Source organism: Triturus cristatus, chromosome 9 (assembly GCF_964204655.1).
Source record: "Triturus cristatus chromosome 9, aTriCri1.1, whole genome shotgun sequence".
Classification (NCBI taxonomy): domain Eukaryota; kingdom Metazoa; phylum Chordata; class Amphibia; order Caudata; family Salamandridae; genus Triturus; species Triturus cristatus.
The window spans coordinates 804,388,170-804,412,946 of record NC_140592.1 but is presented as its reverse complement, the minus strand read 5'-3'; the positions used below and the strand labels follow the sequence as shown (position 1 = coordinate 804,412,946).

Below are 24,777 nucleotides of genomic sequence, written 5' to 3'. Positions count from 1 at the left end.
GAAGTAATATACATATAACAAAATTGAGATTATATAACACTAATAATATTAGTAGCTCTCAATGCGTTTTTTTAACATAGCTAGCCCTCAGTACAGAAAAGGTTGGAGACTCCTGCGGATTAGGGCATTATAGTTACAATATATGAAGGCCTGAGTTAAGCATGGAGCCTGAGGTAAAAATGTGCAGATTCAGGTTCTAGCAAGCAGCCGCAGCTTAGCCCACCACCCATTAATGTGAACACCAGTACTCAAGAGAGTAAATAATGCTGTCTTACAAACAGCCACAGTATTGGCGTCCCGGAAGGCTAGGTTTTCCAAAATATATAACAAGGTCCCTGAATCCTAAGAATTAGAGCATGATTCATGTTTAAGATGGACCTCGCGTGATGTGTGGTAGATTAATTTGAAATCATACCTGACTGAGTTTAGTAGCCAATAACAAGCTCAGTACAATCCAGAATGGGCCACTGATATCAATATTGACCTTTTCCGTACCATCCTCGTCTGAACGGCTGGGTTTGTTAAAAGATTGAAAGCTTTAAGGAACCCTCTGGGTCTCACTAGCTTACTCATAGCAAAACGTTTGCCAAACGAGCCCCTGCATTTAGAGTGACCAGAAGTCCCGGATTTGACCGGACAGTCCTGGTTTTCCACCAGCTGTTCAGTCAGAATTCGGCAATTTTATCTCATTTCCCGGTTTTTAGAAGGGGTTGACTGAAAACAGTGAGAGGCACTTATTTGGGTGTTCTAAAGCTTTGCTAGTTAGCAACTGTTATAAGTAAGCAATTTAATTAATAGGTATGCTTTTGATTGTAGAAATTATATTGTAATTACTTTCTTAATGCATCTTCTGTGATCCTATGTTGATGACAGCTGTCATTTTTCGCCAGTCCGTGGTAGAAAAATTGTAGTCCTTCTTCTATTTTCCCCAAATGTCCCGGATTTTGTTTCTCAAGATCTGGTCACCCTACCAACATTGCAATTCTTTGAAGACCATCAGGAATACATTAACTCAAAAAGGTGTAAAGAAAGGGGAAACGTCTTATAAATCAGCATTATATGTTGAGATATAACATGAAAGCAATGCCACAACTTAAAACTAAGTATCAAATGCTTAAGCAAGGAATAATTTCCTTGAGCTCACCGATTGATCAGTTACGAGGAAAACTTGGGGTAAAAATTACATTTTAAAAGTTGAATAGATGGCTGTGACATTTTAGGCAATGAAAATATGACACAAACATTTCACAATTTATAGTTTCTATGTGCTCGTACTGTGAATTAATGTATTTGACCCAATATTGATTTTAAGCTGTTTTTGAAACATATTGCCTTTGGGTACATTTGGGAAGGTATGCTTTGCATATAAAAGGGAAGAATCATTAGCAGAATTGAAAGAAGGAGTTCAGCTGGATTTTATGAATGTCATTGGAAATTGGCTATATTGGGAATAAAAAAAGTATCGAAAGACATTACATTTATGATTAAAGAGATTTTCAATTTGCATGCTGCCATTCATCAAAGGTTATTGTTAGCAGGAGCTAAAAGAATCTGCGTTTTGCAGTCCCAGAACTCTGGAAAGAAGAAAGGATTTCACACATAACATTAGGAAAAATAATTGAACAACGCTTTGTGGCTTATGAAGGACAACGGAGAATGCTAGTGGACTTGTGCATATGTAAGATTTCTTTATTCCTGCACATCTGGATGAAAGTAAACACTTGCAAATGTGCAAGTTTTAATTTAGCGAGTAATGTCTGATTTTTGCCAGTTTTTAAGCATTACTAAGAGACATTCTGAGGCACGGGGAGATTGCTTTACTCATTATTCATTGTGATCTATTAGGGAAGCCATGATCCAAAGACTGGATGGTCTGGGCTGTATATCATAAAAACATTTGCCAACAAGCTGGCCACAATATGTTAAATTCGATCACAAATCACATTTAACTATGGCCCCGTCTTCCATTGATAAAAACCCAGGATTCTTGGTTTCAAAGTTCAAAATGTCAACGCTAGACTATGTCTCTGTCTTTAACAAAGACGAACAAAGCTAGCCAAAAATATAGTCAGGAGCACACATACATTTCACTAGGCATCGCCTTAATGATTAAACAGAACAAAGCACGATTATATTAACTTAAATGTGAATACCAGAAAAGTAAGTTCCATATTGTGTGAAGTTAAAGTGAGTGGGTCCCAAACACGATAGTGGATGGTTCCTACAAACCAGTGGCACCATTGGGCAATAAGGAAGGCACATTACACAAATTGTTACAGTAAAAAATTGGGTTTTTGGTTGACGAAGGTGTGAGCCCTAGTCAAGCAGCAACCACTTTCATTGTCAGGGCGAGGCACAAGCTAACCCTAAATTAACCTGTGCTCAACCCTCTGGTAGCTTGAAACAGAGCAGCCAGACTTAACTTAGAGGCAACATGTATAGTATTTGTGCAACACTTCAAACAGTAATACATTGAAAACACCACAAAAAGGAAACCCACATCAGTAGAACCGGAGGTATACAATTTGAAAGATTTTATTGAAAATAGCACCAGAAACCACAAACTACCAACTATGGATATCTGGTTGTGCTGGTAGGTAGATTGGGCCTGGTCTCCGCTTACCTTTGTACTTAGAAGAAAGTTTGGAAAAAAATGTTTGAGAAGGTAGAGCTCAGCAGGGCAAGGCAGCAGGTGGTGGAGGAAGCATCATTGTCGGACAATCACTGGAGAAGGTCTCGGTGAAGATTTTTTCATTTGGTCTTAGTCACTTTTTTGGAAGTCGAACAGCTCCAGCGGGACGAGGCTAAAGGCTGTAGCCAACAAGAGTTCCACGAGACTTGATACCCCTTCTCCGAGGAGCGACTGAACAGGATTTGCTGCTGCAGAGATAAGCGTAGCTGGAGCTACCGCGAAGTCAGACCGACCGGCGATGCATCTTGGGTGGATCGACGAACACGTAGGTCAGGGTCTCCCATTAGTTCTCACAGCACGTTTGGGCTTAAAGTCCCAAGTTGTGGATTTTGGCTTTTTGGGCACCATTAGCTCCACTTCCAAGGCTCCAGGACTTGATAGGCACCACTTGGAGGACAGGCCTCACTTTAGGCTGCGTTCAAGTGGAGGATTCAGGTTCTTGGAGCTTGTTATGTCCCTGTAGCTCTGAAGAGTAGGCCAGTCAACTAGCCCTATGAGTCACTTTAGTAGTCCTGGGTTCAGGCAGCAAAGCAGATCTCCAGCACTGAGGCAGTCTTCTGCTGGCACAGGGCAGGCTTCAAGCAGCAGGGCAGTGTAACATTGTAAGACGTGCTGGGCGCTAGGACCAGCACAGAAGGTCCAGAAGTGGGAGGAGAAGGGGAGGCGGAACAGGAGGGGTTAAGAGTCAGGAGTTAGTTCGGAGCAGGGGAGTAATGGGATAAGTTGCTTGCAAATAAAGCTCCTCACCACATATGCGTGTCGGTGTCGTCCATTCATCTGCGGAGCACCTCGCAAAGACACCCACAGAGACAATTACAGACAATCCAGACAATCCAACACTCGCCATCATGCTAAAGCAGTGTGGGACGGCAGAGATTCCTCCACTGGTTCTTCAAAGTCCAGCTGTTATTCTCATGGGACATACCAATCCCGTCGATCACAATCTCGTGAGTCAAGGTCGTTGTCGCCAATATCGCAAGACAGTGATGAATATGTCTGCATGGTCGCAGATTCTGACAGGCTGAAGAAATATCCGCGACTACATATTCAAATGGACACACGCTTGGCTAAGTTTGTTTTGGACAGTGGGGCATCTCTCAACTACATTTCCGTTGCAGAATACAAAAAAATTAACCCGTAACCAATCTTGCTCAAAGCTAATGTACGGGTATACCCATGGATGTCAAAGGAACCTCTTCCTTGTCTAGGCAATTTCAAACTAATCTCACATACAAGGACAGGACTATTCAAGCCCGTATTCATGTCTTTGATGGCCCTGAGGCAGATTGTCTTCTCAGTTTGCCCACGGCCGAACGTCTTCGACTAGTGGAAATATTGTACAAAGTTGATGACGAACCCGACTTAGTTCACAAGTTTCCAAAATTATTCACTGGACTTGGAAAGATGGCTCATTGTCCAGTTCGATTGCATATAAATGAACGAGTGACCCCCATAGCACAACATCACAGGAAAATTGCATTTCATCTTCAACAGTCTGTAGAGGAGGAACTGCAGGATATTCTCCGGGCTGACATCATCGAGAGAACATCAGGACCAACCCATTGGGTCTCTCCAGTGGTTATTGTACCAAAAAAAGGCGCGCCTGATAAAGTGCGTCTCATGGTGGATATCAGGGCACCCAACACCGCCATTGAAAGGGAGAGACACCCAGGACCGCACATCAGTGACATGATTGCGTCACTCAATGTTGCGCAAATATTCTCCAAACTAGACCTCAACAAGGGCTATCACCAGCTGGAACTCCACGAAAAATCAAGATATATTACCATATTCTCGACTCATCAAGGTCTGTTTAGATACAAAAGACTCAGTTTTGGGGCTTCATCTGCCGCTGAGATTTTTCAAGAGGCCATCAGGAAGGTAATCCATCACATTCCTAACACCCTAAACTACGGTGGTGACATTCTTGTCTATAGAGCAACAATACAAGAACCCCTGATGGTGGACCCGCCACTGCCATAGAGAAAATATTCTCCCATTCAGTGAGTTTTCTCAAGTCTTTGGCTTTCCACTCTGTCACATCTCCTTGTGAGCTATCCATGTCCTTTTTGGATGCTGCTAGTGAGGGTAGATATGCCTCCTGCCTAAAGCAAGAAAGAGAAGACATCATGTGTGTGGGGGGTGTGGCTAGCTGCCAATGATGGCGGGTGTATGATTTGAGAACTCCCGACCCGAGCCCTGGAATCCGCCTTTATTAGCTAATTATAAGGACATTGTGGTGGTTACAGCGTGCTGCGTGTGCCTCCTGCTCTCAGCAAGCTCGGTACTGGTGCTGGCAGACTCTATATAACAACTGAGGTGACCTGGCGATCACCGAGTCCTGCTGCGAGGGCAGCCACCATGATTCTGGGGCCTTCAGCCAAGATCCAGACACCGGCTGTGTCAACAAGGGGGTCGTGTAGATGGCAATGAATTCCCCTGACTACCTGTTACAGCCTGTGGGGGTGGCTGCCCCTCAGATAGCGCTGCAGTGGGACCAGTGGAGTTGTGCAGAATGTTCCACGAAGCACCCAGCGGCTGAGAGGTAAGTGCAGGCTGTGGGCTGGAGTCTGCTGTGGAGCATGGCGCTGTACGCTGCCGGCAGCCTAGTTGTGATCCACTTGTCCCTCAGACCTTGGGAGCAGACAGGCTTGTGGATGCAGGGAAGCAGTCACCACCTGATGCTGGGCCAGCAAAATTCACCTGCATTTAATCAGCGGCAGAGCCGAGTAATTGCACAGGCCACAATTTGCACAGCAGCGTCTCATTAGTGATCGTGGCGGCAGCCATTTATGATTTATACTGACAACTCTGCCTGCATGACTAGGGCAAGGGCATACTATAACTTGCTCTCTTTGGCTTAGTGCAGCAGGTACAAGAACTTTCTTGGATACACATCAATCACCCCTGTAGTGAGTGCATGGCCTCTTTCCCGTCTATGGCCTTATCATATTAGCTGTACTTTTGTCATTTTGCCTCCCAGTGCCAGCCTTGGAGCCTACTCTCCAGTGCTAGAGCCCGGCCAGGGGTGGGGGGGGGTTGAGAACAGACTGACTTTCTCTTCTCGTTCCCCCCCCCATGGTGCCTAAACTGTTTACTGCCCTGGGGGCTGCGGGCTGTTGCATTAATTAGGGCAGTACTATTTTTACCTATAATGCCACCCCTCTGATGTTGAGGTGTGCCACTGCCGTGATGTTATGTGCTGGGTGAACTGGATGATATGTATGCCCCCTATCACACCACTTGTACTACCCTAAGCATTTCTTACTATTGCCTGCCTGCTTTCTCCTCTTATAAATTGGCACTGGATGTACTTCAACATGGGTCGTACTAGACCTAATACTGTAAAGCCTCATGGTCTCACCTGTTCTCATTCTACCTCGTCAGAACACTCCTCCATGATGCCACCTAAGGACTGTATACCCCTGTCTTGACTGCCCTCCTTTGTACAAACTTGATGTCATATTGCAGGAGATACAAGACTCTAGAGTGCCCATTGAACAAAGACTAGGTGCAATTACTATTGATCTCAGTCTACTTAAAGATGATTATTGTAAATTGGCTGACAGAACCAAGTCATGTACTTCATGAATGGGTGGAAGATGCTGAAGGACGATCATGCCGGTATAATGTTCAACTCATTGGTATGCTGAAGGGTGTTGAGGGTTCCAATTCCACACCGTACGTGGAGGACTGGCTGGGGTGCACAGTGGCACTGACAGGCTTATCTGAAATGTTCACGATTGAGAGGGGGCACCACGTCCCGGTGAGAAGACCACCCCTGGGTGCACCACGGCTCCTCTTCATGGCCCACATACTGAATTTCAAGGACCGGGATGTGATCATCCAGTGCGCGCAGGAGAATGCACCCACCATAATGGAAAACATGCGGATCTCATTGTTCCCGGACTACACACTCACAGTTCAGAGACAGTGTTCTTCCTACAGGTGGTCAAGCTGCAACCGCTCACATTATCGCCCTCCTGTTCCCTGCAAAGCTTAAGGTGCTCCGAGTGCCTTGCTTTTTGATACACCGTAGGCCACATGAAATTGGGTTGAACAGCAATTTCCCCAATTCTTGGAGACCTAAGGCCTAAGGCTCAACAACCACCCTGGAAGTGATGCCATGGTCCTGGACCCGTGCTTTGACCAGTGCAGTTCCATCTCTGCAACAGGCCCTAGAGGGCCACAGATCGGCACTTATACTAGCGACTTTGCTTTGAAACACGCAACCACACACCAGTTCATCACCTAGCATCGTCGCATACTCCAACTCCTGTGGAAGTATGACTCTGTTCCCTTCAATCACCCCACATACTGCCAATGAACTCCTTGACTGACTTTTGTGAGTACTGTTGCTGGGAGGACCGACTCCAGTTCTCTGATGTGGATTGTGTGATAGCTTCCTATGGAGCTGCTGCCTTGGGCTTTGTGAGGGCCCCCTATTAGATGGGCACGATGGTGATCCTTATGACATTGGCTGAGTGTGGGCCTGAGCTTCCTCCCTGGTGACATTGGGAGTATTAGGGGGATTCCACTAATGTTGCTGCTGTATCTATATCTGCTTCCTTTATTATTTGTAGTAATCATTTTCATTTTTCTTATGAAGTTTCTGATTCCGGGACCCTGGGTCTGGGTGGGTACTGGTGCATAGATAGCCCTTTCGTTCCACCAATAGCTTCATAGCAGACTTAGAGCTATGAACCCCAGAAGCGACTACAAATTTTGTTATTCTGTTTTCATGTTTTTCTTACAGTTTTGGTCGAATGAGTGTTCATCACTGGACCTTGCATTGGTTTTTTTTTTTATGAGGTTACAGGTCATTGTCACATGCTGTTCGTGTCCTTGGTAATATTGTTCAATCTTACAACACGATGCTGGCTTCTGACAGTCAGTATAACATGATTACTTGGAGTGCCAGGGGAATGGTCGATGCTGAAGAAGTACAAAATACTAGTGCAACTGTCCCGTTGTCAGGTGCACATAGTTTATTTGCAGTGCCTAATCTCACTACCATTGAAGCCCCTAAACTGAGCAATAAATTGAGTGGTCAGCTGTTTTATACCTCTTATTTGGCCATTGCAGGCTGTGCATCAATTTGGTTGTGTGCAGCATTTCTCTTTGCAGCTTTAGAAACCAGAATTGATGCATATGGCCCTTATGTTCTCGTCAGGGGTACCTTGGATGGGGCACCAGCGGTACTTGGTACTGTTTTTTTGCACATGACATGCAGTAAAATGTTTTTTGGAGCACTTATCTACAGTCCTCACAGACTGTGCACAATATTTCTGGGTAATAAGGTAGGACTTTAATGATGTTGTAGATATTCACGTAGACCACTCCCACCCTTCTCTACCTGGCACAGTTTCGGTCCAGAGGGCCAAGGCTTTGCAGCAATGGGTTCAGGGGTGGACCCTGTCTGATGTTTGGCATAGTCGTAGTAATGGCATGTGTGAATATTTGTTTTATTCACCCCCACATACATTGCATGCAGTCCTCAATAGAGTCCTTTTCACCACTTCTCTGCAGGCAAATGTAATTCATGCAACATACCGAGCTAAGACTCTTTTGGATCATAATCTTTTGGAACTCACACTATCATGGGGTCGGCTCCTATACCTACTTGGCGCATGCAACCTCAGCTTTTGGAGGATGCAATGTTTCCGGATACCATGGCCAGTACAATTGAAACCTACTTTGTGGAGAACACTAACACTGCCTCCTCACTGTTGGTGGAATTGGAGACCTTTAAAGATGTGGTGAAGGGGGCATCTATTAATGCAGTAGTAGGGGCAAGCAAAACTGTTCTTCACAACCTTACACGTGTTGAGAACAGTCGAGGTCCACTAGAAAATGCTGCAGTGGAGAATGAAGAACATGAACTACAGTTGCAGGAAGCCACAATTAACTGCTCTGAGTTCCTTGAGCACATGTACACTATTGATTACTGGGCCTTTGTGCGCCGGAGTCACACTGAGGGTGACAAATCCAGTGCATTACTGATGAGCATGATTAGACCAATGCACTCACCCATTCTCAATACTCACTCCTCAACACAATCATGTCACTACCCAAATAAATATAAGTTTAGGGTTTTGTAATTTTTACGCATTCCTTTATAGTGCCAACCACAAACCCAACTGCTCTACACTCATTTTTAGAGCTATTGGCACTGCTTAGAGTGTCGAGTGTGGATAGGGAGGCACTGGGCTCTCCCTTCACTCCCGGTGAGATTCAGGTGCCATCGATAATCTCACCTGTAAGTAAATGCCATGGTCTGATGGCCTCCTTATTGAATTTTATACTGCCTTTGCTAAACTCCTGGTTCCACAATTGAAGCAGCTTTATAAGGCCTCCCTAGAAGAAGGAATGCTACCTCCCACTACTAGACAGGCACTGGTCACCCCTCTTTTAAAGTCAGGCAAGCCCCTGGACGAAATGCCCTCTTACAGGCCATTGCCATTCCACAACACTGAATATAAAATCCTGAATAAGGTGCTGGCACGCTGGTTGCTCCCCCTGCTCCCACAGTTGATACAGGCTGATCATTGTGGTTTTGTTCTGCTCCGTAACACTTCACTGAACATACCCCGCTTTTACCAGATCATGGATATAGTCCAAGGTCAATACCTGATGACCGGTTGCCTCTCGTTAGATCTCTGGCAGACCTTCGATACCCTGGGGGGGACTTCATGTTTGCTGCCCTGACACGTTTTGGTATTCACCCCACCTATCTGCGCTGGGTTAAATTACTGTACACCTGTCCCACCGCATGGATAGAACGGGCCACATATCTCCTACCTATATCCAGTGTGCCGTGGCACTAGAGAGGGATGTCTGCTTTCCCCATTGCTCTTTGTTCTGGCCCTGGAGCCTCTAACACAGCGGATTCAGCAAGATGCCCAGAGGTGGTGGATCCCCTAGGGTCCCGCAATACACGTGGTATCATTGTATGCTGATGACAGGGTATTGTATGTAAAGAATCTCTGTGCAGATCTGGTTGAGATCTCCCAGTTACTCTCCACATTTGGCGATTTCTCCAGCCTCCACTTAAACTTTGATAAATCCTATGCCTTTTCATTCGCGGACACTTATAATGGGCCTACTCTGCCTTTCGGTGATGTAAATAGTCAAATCCCAGACATTCCGTTATTTAGGCATACAAATATATCGTGAATCGCAAGATTTATTGGATGGGAATCTCTCGAAAACGAAATTGTCCCTCAAATCTTCAAAGTGGCTTTTGGATTACTTTACCATTGTCAGTGGGGGGTCGACCGACTCTTGATAAGATGTTGCCTAAACTACTATACCACTTTGTAAATTTACCAGTGCATGTACTGGCCCAGGTTTTGGAATCTTAGAATACACTATTGATTGATTTGGTGTGGGGCACTGGACAGTGCAGTGTTAGTTTGATCAAGATGCAGTTGCCCTCCAATAGGGGCGGGATCGGTTCCCTGGATTTTAAAGCCTACATCTATGCTGGGCAACTGCAATGGCTATTCTATTGGCTGATTAGCCATAATCTGACAGAGACTGGGTATACAAACACTATGCTTAATCAGGGTAAACTTCACAATCTGATCTGCCCAGGTTCCAATGCGCCATTGTCTTATCCTCTCCTACTGCGTATAGCTCTTGCATACTGGAAGGTGATCCTATGATCTACTACCCTATGGGTACCTTATGATCCGAGTAGTCCCTTGCAAGGTCTCCCTACATCTTCGGGTACCTTGATGGTGAGGAGGCTGTGTCCCTGGGAGCAGGGTGAAGTGACAACGATTGGAGCACTCTTTGAAGGTGGCACCCTCATCCTGATTTTGTTAATACTCATGGTCAGCCAGAAACATTCTTCTTAACACACACTAGTATTATTCATCATGCCCGTCAACACTGGATGCCATGCAGTTCTGAACCAGTTACTCATGACTTTATACAGGCAATGCATGTTATGGGTTATGGCAGCCACCCGATTTGCTGGTTGTACCGTGGTATGCATACACACCTGATGGTTTCCTTGGCTCTCCTGCGGACCAAGTGGAAAGAGAACCTTGCACGAAGTCTCCATGATAAGGAATGGGCCATCCCTCTCGAATTGCCTAGTAAAATGTTTTGCAACACACGCTTCAAGTTTATACAGTTTTCCTTCTTACATCGGGCCCATCTTAGGCCACAGAGACTCCACTCCATGTTCCTCCCTGAATCCTCCGCCTGCCCCCATTGCCGAACTCCTGACGCAGATCTTCTGCATATGTTATTGGTCTGTCCCTTGTTATCTTCTTATTGGGCAGATATCCGAACCGCTTTAACGGAGGTGACTGTGCTTGGCATAGTGTGCCACCTGACTGATATTTTGCTTCTTCTGTCATTACATCCAGATATATAATAAAAGTAACATTACACCGACAAGAAGCCAGGACTATTGGCTTTGTCAATGGTTGTTTGTTGCATAAAGTTGTATATAATATTGAAAATGCTTCCGCTCTTTTGGTAGAGGTTGTGGCTAATGCTCGAGCTGCCGATTTAGGAGATGGGTTTTGAGTCTCAGGTCAGATTAACATCCTGTGATTTGTGAATTAATCTCCCCATGCATACGAATAAATAGATAAATCATGTAAATTGCTCCAATACGTTTGTGTTGAGTTCCCACTATATAAAACTTGCTGCATTTCTTTTCTAAATGCAGGGCTGATGGTTTGCGTTTTGAAAGAATTTATGTTAAATGCAGCCCATGACAGACGCTGTGATTAGGGGAGCAACTAGACCCGAACTTAGGGGGAGCTAACACTCCCAGCCAGGGCTGGCCCTAGCATTGGACACACACTGTGCATCAGTCATTTTTGGTGCCCCTTCCCCCATTTCCACCTCCGCCATGAATTCCCTCACTACCACTCACCAACAATGCACCTCATCCCTCTATAGCACCTTTTGGGACAAACATTTTATTTTTTAATAGCACTGCTCCTAGTTTTACTCACACTCAGTTCTGTGATCTGCATGGTACACACGGTCTTTGTAGCAGGCACTTAACCCTCTACGCTGTGTGGGTGGCAGGAGTGCTCATGTGAGTGCATGGTGAGCGATGCGACAGTGTGAGAGTAAGGAAAGAGGAGTGACTCAATGATGAGTGAGGTGACCATATGAATTTGGGTGCGGATGTAAGTGCGGAGTGGGACAAATTAATGCATGGTTAGCGATGGGCTTGTTTGAGTGAGATTGCAGCTTGTGCAGTGAGGGGGACAGGTGAGTTAAGTATCACATGAGTTCAGGGTGAGTAGTGTGCCCGTATGACTGCAGGGTGCGGAACAGGGTGAACAGCACAAGTATATTGTGAGTGCAAAGTGGTCACTGTGAGTGCAGGGTGAGCAAGTGCATGGTGTGAGTGCATGGTGATCAGTGTGAGTGCATTGTGATCACTGTGAGTGCAGGCTGAGCGGGAAAGTGAAGGGCGAGAATGAGGAGTATTTATGTTAATCACTGTCCCCATCAAGGTCTGCATTTAACATAAATACTTTCGAAAGGCAAACAATCAGCCCGACAGCCACGCTCTATTTAGAAAACAAAAGCATCAAGTTTAAAAGCACAAACGTGTGCGTTCAGATGATTCTTAAAGCACACCTCATGTTTGTAGACTTGCTGCATTTCTTTTCTAAATAGAGTGCGGCTGTGGGGCTGATTGTTTGCCTTTTGAAAGAATATATGTTAAATGAAGCCCTTGATGGGCGCTGTGATTAACATAAATACTTTCAAAAGGCCCACAATCAGCCCGGCAGCTGCGCTCTAATTAGAAAAGTGCATAAGCATTTTCTGCCTTTCGGTGCAGGAACGCTCTCCCGGGATGTGCTGTGTGTGCATGCTTCACACAGAGCACTGCATGCTCAGGAGAACAGAGGTGAGCGTGGGGTGGGTCGGGTTAGTGTATGTAAAGGGGCAGGGTTTCCGGCCTTAGGGCAGGGGCAGGGGCAGGGGAATTGGTAGACAGGGTAGTTTTAGAGACAGCCCAGGGGGTGGGGAGTCATGGTAGTGTTTGTAAAGGTGCAGGGATTTAGTGACAGCTTGGGGAATGTGGGGGCGGGGTAGTAGCAAACCTTAGCCACACATACCCCTTTACCATTCATGCCTATACCACAAAATTGTGTGGTAAAGGCGTGCATGGTAAAGGAATGTGTGCTTAAAATGCATTCGTGGTTTGGGCTGAATGGTAGAGGCACGTGTGGTTAAACCATGTGAGTTATATCGCAATATGTTTTGCAATCCAACCAGATGTCAATAAACAAAGGGACATTTTGAAATCCTTATTATTGGTGATTGTAGATGAAGAAATATGAGATAAGAGATCTAGATTTTGTTTTTACAGGACATCCACCTTACTGAGGTTGCCAATTGAAATGCCCAATTTGGGTGAGAGGATTTTGCCCATTCATAACACAATCCAACGATCATGACTCCTACTATACCACAGTCACTACTGGCATCCTGAGACTCAAGCACTAAGAAATGAAAAACATCTGACTAACTAATTGAAGAAGCCTGTTCCATATGATAATGTTTCTTTGATACATTCCTCTAAGGAAGTATAGCACTGGACAATAGGAGCAAGGCTGTAATTGAGACTGTTTAATATTATTGGTTTGTTAAAGTTAAGTATTTCTTTCATGTGAGGACAACGATTAAATGTAACTATTCTTACATACAATTAAAAAAATATCATAGTCTATTCTCTAGGATCCTTGAATTATTTGATAAGTAGAAATGATTATAAGGAGAATAAACTAAGTATGTTTTGTTATGCAGGTACGAGACGAGAGCGGTGTGGTTATCGCATCGTACGGCATCGACGCCATTCAGAAGATCAACTGCATTGCATTGCCAAGTCCAAAAAGAGCATTGAAAACGGATCCCGGGTCAAAGACATTGCTACTAGTGTCCTTAGTCCAGAGCAGTTTGTTCTGACACTAGTAGAAGCTGAACCACCAAACATACTGCTAATGAACAGCCCAGCCAAGCCATTCACTGAAGCATCCATGATGATGTCACTAACAAAACTTGCTGACAAAGAACTGGTCCATATGATTGGCTGGGCCAAGAAAATACCTGGTATGTATGATCATTAACTAACTCATTTTTTAATGTAAAAAAAAAGTATTGAAAAGGGATGAGCATCTGATTTTTCCAGGTGCACATTTTCAGATGTGTGGAATAATTTGTTGTTGTGATAGGAAGACTACTAGGTACACAATGACAGCAGTAAACATTAAACCAGCGAGTAAAGATGTGGCAAAAGACTTTGCTCTATCACCATCTGACAGATTCTGGAACATGCAGCATCCAGCTTGCAGCTCTAAATTAATGCAAGCCAGGTACAACCGATCTATTGACAGTGATAGAGTGACGTTTTTTCCTGCATTTTGTACTCGCTCCTGGCTGAATGCCCCTAGAAGTGACATTAGGTGGGGTATCCTGAAAGTGACAAGAGTTTGAGATTGATACTACCTTGATTTTAGTTCTGATGAGGACCCTGTTTCAAAATAATGTTTTTTAGGGTCAGTACATTGATTGATTGTAATTAAGATTTTTCACATCATCGCTGACTTTGAGATGTGTCATTGAAATTTACAAACACATCAGCCTCTAATGTTGTGTAATTATGCCTTGTATTTACCACTTGCGCACTTTATTTCACGTATTCACCGCCACTGCATCATTTTGTGGAGCACATTTGGATACAATGTGTCTATATATATATTTGTACATATTCTGATAAAATCTATAAGTTGCCTATTATAAAGAAAAAACTGATTATTATCTCTATAACAATCAATTTAATTGATAGTCTTGTGACAATTGCCAAGGACATAGAGGTTTATACTTCCCCCGAAGAGAACATTATCTTGTTTTATTGCAGGAAGCACATTTTCCTGAAATATGGTGGAATAAGTCAGTTTTCTATTTATTTAGGTGTCCATTCAGGTAAAAGCAAGACCGGGTATCTTAAAGGGATTTGACATCTCAAAGCAGTGTCTTTAGGAGTTCTGGATCTGCAAAGTGTGTGCTCCTTCCAAATATTAGAGGATCTCTGGATAATAAAACCTGTGCTCACTATATTCTTGTCTACAAGGATATGCATGTTGAGGCTAGAGTCGAACTGTGTTCTTAGATGGTGCACTTCACTAATTAAGAGGATGATCAAGCTAATTAATTAGAACAGTGACGATACATACCTGTCACTCTTTCAATCTTGTTCCAATTCTAAATTTACCACAGTGGGTGTAATTAGGTTTCATTTCAATCAGGACTTGTTCATCCAACCACCTACTTCAAATAACTCATTCTTTGAGTGTGAAGATTGTCGTCCTAGAAGACATATACATATTTATGCTTCATATATAGGACATATACATATTTATGCTATATATATATATATATATATATATATATATATATATATATATATATATATATATATATATATATATATATCTCTCTCCAGTCACACGAAGTTGCCTTCAACAGAAGAGCCCAAGGTTAGTATCTGCCACCGATTTAACGAAAGCTGCAGCGAATGTAGGCAAAATGACACAGTGATGTCATGAGTGATGTCACTGACCATGTCATGAGTGATGTAATATGTGACGTCATCAGCAGTGCATTGCGGGCACGCGAGTTATAGTTAGCTCAACTAACTATAACTGGTGAATTTCTCTGGTCTTATATGTGTCAAATGACTTTCTAAGGTTTTTTAAATGCTAATTCCTAACTACAACGTCTGTAAAACCTATGTTTTTTTCAGTGAATTTCTAAGGTTTTTTAAATGCTAATTCCTAACTACAACGTCTGTAAAACCTATGTTTTTTTCAGTGAATTTCAAAGGTTTTTTAAATGTTAATTTTATATTTTAATATTAATAAAACCTATATTTTTTCTAATTGTTTTTTAATATTTTGCAACTCTATTATCCTTTTTTTAACCTAAAAAACTATGTAATGTTTTATATCTTCCCAAAACAATATGCATATCAAACATTTTTTTGTTGAGAAAACTACAGTCCTGTACCGGTACTCTACCAACCTCGATCAGCACGCAAATCCTATCCACCACATTTAAATGATGCGCATTTCGTATCCGACAGGTTTGTGACACCACGTCCCGCGTAACAACATGTACGTATGAGGTCACATCAGCTGCTTCTTTAGTATGCCACGGGTACGCACTACCAAGCCGTGCGTTATGTCATGTACGTATGGGGTCGTGCCCGCTGTGCGTTGCGACAAGTGCACGCTGCCACACCCTGTGTTACATCATAAACATACACTGTTGCACCGCGTACGCCATTCCCTCATTTTTTTTTGTCTCAAAACTATATCTAAATAACTTTAAAGTGTATATGAGAGCAAGCGATAATCTAACATATTTTAAACATTTATATATTTCTAACTGTAATAAACTTATATTTTACCAATTATATTTTCTCTAAATTACGTCGGTGCGGTCTACTTGTGCACTAGGCGCACGATTGCCATGTGACCCTTAAAAAAAGCACTTCATTAGTTCATAACATTTCCCATTGTAATAGTTGGAAAACACCACCCATTTTAGTCAATCGCTGTACTGCATTTGATGAGACACACCTCTTCTGCTTAGAGAGCTTTTTTCTAAACTTTTTACAATGTCTTACACTACACACAACATGCAACCATCATCTTCATCAATATTCATGGTCTGTAAAGTAGGCTTCCACCTGTGATAGCCATACACCTGCAAGTTACATAACCGACGTTTTCCCCACTACCAGAGGTAACATAGTTACATACACTGCCCACAGCACAATGTAATATCATACGGCCCAGGGGCACTATCATGCATAGATAATGAACACACGGACACAGATAGATAGTGGAAGTGGGTATGAGCACATGCGCTCAACACCTTTTTATTGCCAGGGTCACATATCCAGTAACGTCTGTGGTGGATGCGTGTGGAGTCAGTGTAAACCATTCCTCAAGGAATAGTTGCAGCTATCATCTACTACACAGTAATCATTGGATCACACACAGACATTCAATAATAAATGAATCAATAGTTTGTACTGCAGTAAGGTAGGGACAGTAGATGTGAAGTAATACAGAAACATATTCTATCGTAAAAGAAACACAACTTATGGTATACTGAGACACAATTAATAGATCAGAAATAATACACAAAAAGATTTTATCATAAAGGGTCCATCAGTTTTAGTGCACTCAGAAAGCCACATCAAAATCATTCAGCATGTCAACAACCAGCAATGATGTGTGCTGTAGACGGGCAGGCCGTACTTGGAGTAATATCTGTTACCATCAACAGAACATCATCAGCAATAGCAACTCAATCTAAATTGTGAACACTGCTGTCTACAGTGTAGGCCAGAGAGAGAGGTCAGCAAGGGCCCACAGCTACATAAGGTGGAATTCAGCTACACAGTTTGTCGTAAGCGAAGCAACAAAAGCGTGTCTGGAGCCTGTAATAATACGTATTCATGGTGTAGACTGAGCGCACTGGAGCAATGTCTTTTCCTACAGAACTGCGTCATCTACAAGACCAGCTCGATCCGAATTGTGAACACTGCTATCTGCAGTGTTAATTGTAAACAGTACTCACACAGACATTCATGAATACTTTCTCTCACTTCCTCTTAACAAAAGACAACAACATCAATTGCAGAAAAATCTGCAATAAATAAAACAAAACAATTCAAATACCATTTCTGCTGTCTACAGTGTAGACTATTCAGTGTTCCTTTGCACTTGCAAATTAAATTTGGTCATTGTACTAAACCTATAAGTCATTTCAAAAAATGTCTATAAAGAAGTATACTAAAATCATAATATGTATATTCCAATAGACGTTGTAGTTACTTGACTACTGGATTCTATAATTAATCGATCTGAATTGTGAACACTTCTGTCTGCATTGTAGGCCAGACTCACTATTCATTAACACCTGACAGCCATGTGCCTGTAAAAGAGTCTTCCAGACACAATAAATATAATTTAATAATATTCTTTAATGGAGCTTGTAAATCAGCCTCCACATCTATCCCAGTATATCAATTGAATGCCCCTTTCCACCTGCTAGCAGTCAGCTGTAATTAATTTAAAATTTCCATAGCGCATTTCCTTTTGAAAAGAAATCTTCATTTTTCATGTGTGTCTTCATCCCGCTCGTCGCCAATGTAAAAGAGTCTTCCAGACACAATAAATATAATTTAATAATATTCTTTAATGGAGCTTGTAAATCAGCCTCCACATCTATCCCAGTATATCAATTGAATGCCCCTTGAGCATTCCTTCAGTCTTAACATTCTTTTTAGAACTAATTACATCATAGTGTAATTTACACATTACTACAGTACCGTTCAATTCGAAAGCATGGACTTGCTTGCAGCAGATCAGAAGGGGTACACAGAAATAATATCAAACTTCAACTTCTGACATCCTCAATCATACAATTAAGACCCCATTTCACTGTTCGGACCTGCTGTACCACAGTGTACTCCACCGACTAGTGTCAACCAAGCCCAATAATAATGTGCAACAGTTAGCTACGGAAACACTAAGTCTGATGCACCTCAACAGAGGGAGTTCTATGAAAACCAATCAACAAATAATATCGGACATCTCCCACTATGGAATCAAGACACCGTTCCACTGTTGGGACCTAGAGTTGGTTGCACCTGGTCAAAAGGAGTACCTTCATCTCCACTCTCAGATGCAGTTCTAACTTCATCCATTGTGGGATCAAAGGACCGTTCCACTGTTGGAACCTACACTTCATTGCACCTGATCAGAGGGGTTACACACAAATCATCACACACTTTAACTTCTCACATCCTTAATCACAGAATCAAGACCCCGTTTCACTGTTCGAACCTGCTGTACCACGGTGTACTCCACTGACTGGTATCAACGAAGCACAATAATCATGTGCAACAGTTAACTACGGAAGCACAGTGTCTGATGCACCTCAATGGAGGAAGTTGTATGAAAACCAAGCAACAAGTAATATTGGACATCTTCCATTCTGGGATCAAGACACCGCTCCACTATTAGAACCTAGAGCTGGTTGCACCTGGTCGAAGGTGTTACACAGAAATAAACACAGACTTTAACTTCTGACATCCTCAATAATAGAATCAAGACCCCGTTTCAGTATTCGGACCTGCTGTACCGCGGTGTACTCCAGTGACTACACTCAACCAACCCCAATAATCCTGTACAGCAGGTAGCTACTGAAGCACAGAGTCTGATGCACCTCAGCAGAGTGAGTTCTGCGAAAAACAAGCAGCAGGTAATATCGGACATCATCCATGGTGGAATCAAGACACCGTTCCACTGTTGGGACCTAGAGTTAGTTGCACCTGGTCGAAGGGAGTACCTTCATCTCCACTCTCAGATACATTTGTAACATCGTCCATTGTGGGATCAAGACGCCATTCCACTGTTGGGACCTACAGTTGATTGCACCTGGTCAGAGGGGCAACACAGAAATTATCACAGACTTTAACTTCTGACACCCTAAATCATAGAATCAAGACCTCGTTTCACTGTTCGGACCTGCTGTACCGCATTGCAATTTTAACTTCATGCATAGCAATGGCTGCTTCATTTTCCAGTATTACTCGTCCAAGAAGATCATGACTACATGGACCACTACTTTCACTATCTTGAGAACTTTCATTACTAATTTCAGCTGTAATAGTTTTTTTCTGTTTAACTTCATCATTCAACATTTTTAAATATATAGCAAAAATTGTAAATGCTACGCTACTTTTACATGTATTACAAGAATCTTCGTAACAGTCGAAGTCTCCAAATAATTCACTTTCACTACACCATGAATGAAACAGTTGCACAAGTGCTAAATAGTAAAATTCTCCCTTATCTAAACTTTCACAACTAACTTTCTTGTGGTTTATGAGATTACTTTTTGCATGTTTTACTAAACAACCATGACATCCAACTACTGCATCTTTTCCTTCTTTTACATTCTCTTTAACATTTCAAGGTGTAATGTTGAAGTACTTCATACAGACATAGCTGTTCCACATGTTGACTCCTTTTCGGTTAGTACGTAACCAACATATTCGTTTTAAGATTGTCTGTACTGTCTGCTTCATTTACTGCTAATTCTTCAATTTCTTCAAATCATTTCAAGACTCCATTTCGTTTGCAGGCAAGACCTAAACTTACCCAAATGATTCCTCGTGACTTTGAATTTAAACTTGAAGAGCACAATCAGTCTGAACATCCATACAATCCAATTTCTCGGTGGGAAAGCATTTTCAAAGTAAAGCTGCACAATTCTTTACTAAGGCTTTTCTCTTGTGTAATTTCTTCCCACAGTTCTTTCATCTCTATTTTTTCTGATTTTGTTATGTACGATGTAACGTAACATGCGACAGCAATTGAGTTATCTGCAACATACTGAATGTCCATGTTCGAATTCCACATTTTTAAAATGACTGGATTGTAATCATTGATATACTTTGACACTTCTCTTCTTTTTAACTTGTAGTTATTCTTTTTAGATTTCCGAGTTATTGTGTGCCTTACAGAAGAAGAAAACATTATTTACTCTTCCTTTACAAATGACTAGACAGGAGAAACCAAACCGATATCTGGTGTAAAATATTCCTTTAAAGTTGTAGTTTCTTCTGCAATACTTTCAACAACTGTGACTTTGGAAACATAAAACTTGCTATCTCAAGCTTCTATCTCCTTCTTCTCTTGGTATCTCACATGTCACATACTATTTAATGAAAGACAATACTGTTTCATCAGAATCATTTCCAAATTTAGGTTCATCCTTGATCCATAGTAGCATATGTATATGAGGTGCACCTCTTGCTTAATACTCCTTTCTCCAAAAGAAATCGGTAACCTCTCCAAGAGCTGTATTCTTTTTATTGCAGATAAAATACATTATAGGTTGAAACCTGTCATTACAATATCTGCAGACATATATAGGATCCAATGAACACAGTTCACCACGATTCTTTATTTCAACATTTTTTATATTGGAATTCGCTTCTCTTAGAAAGTCAATCAAATCTTCCCATGCATACTCTGCACAGCAAGTGAGACAAACCATGTACTTGTACTTGTTTTTGTTTTTGTACTTGTAACATACACTTGAGTTCTTCATGACGACAATACCAGTACTCATTTGTTCCACGTTGACATGCCATCAAATTGATTAAGTGTCCTTCTAAATTTTCATCTCTTTCTTGAAGTTTCTCCACAAATTCTTTCGTAGAAAGAATTTATTGATGAACTTTAGTTTTTAGTATGTGGTTCACTGCATACGACAAAGAAGACAGATCACTTTCAAACAAAAATGTGAAATATGTATAAAATGCACAGTCGAAATCTAGGATCTTCAGAATATAATCTGAAATTTCAAGTGGTCAAATAGAGAAAGTGGACAAGTCAAGGACTGAAGATATTTATGAACATTACACAAACTGTCCTTTGCATTCAAAAGAAGTAATAGGAAACAGTATTGAGTTATTTGAAATGAAAAAAGCACAGGGAACTCCAATAAGTGTATGGGAGAAAACCTTGGAAGGTCAATATTTTCCACAGCTGTTTCCTACAGGAGAAGGTGGACGGTATAATGATCCACCTGTACCGATTGCAGCTTCAGAATATCGATCAACAGGATTCATCTTCTAAACTTATTACCTGTTCACCCACATTTACAGTTTTGTAATAAATATTTTTCTCTATAAGATATAAGGTAGCCTTTTCAACTTTATTAACACCCACAAAATCTTTCCATATTTTCCGACTTTTTGTTACTACAACATTTAATAGAATGACTACTGCCTAATTTTCCTCTTTCACTCCAGAAATAGTTTCAATATTTTTCTTAAAATCCAAAGGTAAGTACACCACTCTTCCTTCAAACCTCTTTGCAAGTCTGTTGGTTACGGTTTACATGTTTTAGGCTCCATCCGAATTATAGTTTGAAAAGTATTAACACATTGAATTAGAACAGCCTCATATGTATTCAATTCTGCCAGTTCCTCTGGAATAGCTACTAATTCTAACTTATTCTGTACTGCTCTAAAAGGCATTTTGTTCTCTTCTAATTTGTTATAACAATATTTACATATACGTTGTTCACTACCTAACTCAAATTGACCTTCCACCAACAAGTAAATTGTAAATTGTACCCACTTACCATTGTTCTCCTTTTCACTTTTCAAATACAAATCAACATTCCTACTTTGACTTTCAAAATCAGTACGTCGACAACAAATACAAACATAGTCTCGTATTTCACACCACACTATATTAAACTTTCCAATTTCTTCTTCAAATTGATTAGTGCTAATCACTTTCCCATCTCCGCCAACATCTGTAATTGTCAAATTTTCACGTTCTATGAACTGCTCCTCTGAACCAAAATATCGCATTTCAGTATCATCACACTTTTTTTGAACAACTAATAAAGAAGCATATAAAAGTACTCAGTTCACTTAAAAATAATGCAGAACGTTTTACATAGTACACTTTCCTCACAAACTTCCACATTTCTGAATAACATACTGCTAACATCCTCAACTGATAAAATGCACTTTTACAAACTTTTCTTCAAAGACAAGCCATAGAATGCCCATACTTCTCAGTATATTTTCTTACGTGACATAGATCTAGTCCTTGTAACAACTTAACGTTCTGTTTAATACTTTCTCTTCAAAATCACAATGAATAACTTCTGTTTTAAATTGAAAGCACTATCCACTATACTTTCAATACGCTGTTTCTCTTTCAACTCAAAAACATTCCTTTTATATTTGAAGCATTCTTTCATTGAATTCTGAATCACTCTAGATCGAAAAAGACTCGGACGATTTTCATGAAACTCCTTTTGTCTCTGAGTGACAGATACTATTTCTTTATCATCTGGTATTTGAAATTGAACTCTGCTTCACCTTACTTGAAAAATTCCTATTTTTCCTCTTGTGTGATCCTTTTTTCATCTTGTACTTATAGTAGAACAAAGTTTTTCTGTACTACTACCATTTTTACAAACTTTTGCCTTTTGCACAAATATATATTTTTCTTCTCTTTTCTTTTTTTTTACTTCTTCTTGGAATTTCCAAATTTTAATCCAAACAAAATAATTTTCTGAAAAGAAAAAATAGATGCAATTATTTTTCACATTTGTTCACTGTGTTAAAATTATAACATACAATTACAAAACTTCCACTAACGACTTCTACACCCAGTGCTGCAACGTGATTGAACATGACAGAGCAGTACTAACATGACAAGTAGTGCCATAGAACATACAGCAAGTATTTATTTAATTATTTACAAACACCTTTACAATTTAGATGTAACTGCACTACCTCGTACTTTTCACCTCTCCACTGCACCCCACCACCCCACACCACTCTCTCTGCAACCCACCACAGACAACTTTATAGATAGTATTTTTAAAAATATTTAATCTATGTACTTAAGATGATATTATCAACCAAAAAGCACACACAAAAATTACCATTATTAGCCTACAATTTTATCTACAACTTTCCAAACATAACACTGCCCCCGCGGTTTTAAGTGCCGGGGGGGAGGGGTGTTTGTGGGTGTCTGAGCAACAACACTTTATTTTAGGTGGCCTCGAAACAAGTCTTTATGGGGGTCTACTTTCGGGCCTCGCAAACCTCATCCCCTTTGTTTTTTCTTTATTGCACTGCAGTGAGACTGTGAGAGCATGCACATTACTCACTACTTAGAAGTGCAGACATCATGCCAGGTGACTCGTATTGTAGGAGAAGGGAAATCCTTTAAAAAGACACTTTTTCTCTCAGAATTTCCCTTCTCTTTTTGCAACGCAGGAACAACATCATCGTGGGGTAATTAGCAAACGCACCACCAGGCGCGCATCACCCATTGCCCCGGACTCTCTCAAACAGCTTCCCGAGCGCACACACACAGTCGCACCTGAGTACTTCACAGGTTTTCAAAAGATCATTTTTGGTAAAGAAGACTCTGTACTTTTTTCACCCCTTTTTACAGCCCCTACATCCCCACTCTGCCTTTTGCTGAAAAAATTAAGCTCCCCCGAAATTTCGCTCTGATTGCGCCTCTTGAAATGACCACAAGCAAGCAACTCCAGCACGAACCTGCTCTGACCTTACTCATTCTCTTGTTTTAGGGCTACGAAAACACACGCTTTGCCTGCCTCACTTAGGTCTCACACCCCCTCTTTAATATGAACATAAAAGCTTTCCACTTACTTTTATATTCCTATACTGTACTTCACATGGAAATATAGAAATCAAGGTTCTCACCACCCCAAATTACCTCTCTGGTATACTTTTTCAAATGTAAGAAATACAGGTATTCAGTATCTGTCAGTCACGGCCACTTTTAAACAGTTACCTATATACAACTCGACAAAACGTTATGTTTCTAAATTAACGTCTTACACTTAAAAGCTCCTTTACATTTCTTTCGCTATATGTACCTTCTTTAAAACACCACCAGAGAAGGATGGTGAAGTATGCTCCACAAGAGCAACTCAAAGCTTTGTTATTCTTTATAAAATAATCTGCCTGTCAATGCTTTTCGCAAACATTTACAACCCCTTAACAGGCTGGATGGATGAGTATAATACGTCCTATTTAGGATCGGGGGCGGACGATGCCCGAAAATAAGAACGTATAGTTGAATAAAAGGCAAGTGGATGCATGGCCAGATGCATCAATGCATATATACATAGATGGATGTATCAATGTATGAATGGAAGGATAAATACATACAGGGACCAGTACTTACGATAGACTGGTTGACTGATAGATGCTTAGGATTGGTTATGGGACAGATGTATCTATGGATATACAGGCGTATGGCTGCATGAATGACACAGTGCTTACAATAGGCGAGTGCGCTCATAGATGCTTAAGATAAGTGCAGGAACAGATGTATGTATGTATATAAGTAGGAATGTATGCATCAATTAAAAGATGGTTGGATGGCGCAGTTCTTAGGATAGATGAATGCTGGGCTTTAATTGAGCCGGGTCTG

The 24,777-nt window shown here is 41.4% G+C and overlaps 1 protein-coding gene across 1 annotated transcript in view; it reads left to right on the top strand.

Moving 5' to 3' along the window:
* The window catches only part of ESR2 (estrogen receptor 2), a 557,334-nt gene that overhangs the window by 327,982 nt on the left and 204,575 nt on the right, over positions 1 to 24,777 (top strand). The window contains exon 5 of the mRNA XM_085626206.1: positions 13,490 to 13,792. Within this exon, the coding sequence (XP_085482332.1) occupies positions 13,490 to 13,792 (303 nt within the window). The remainder of the gene's footprint in view (positions 1 to 13,489; positions 13,793 to 24,777) is intronic.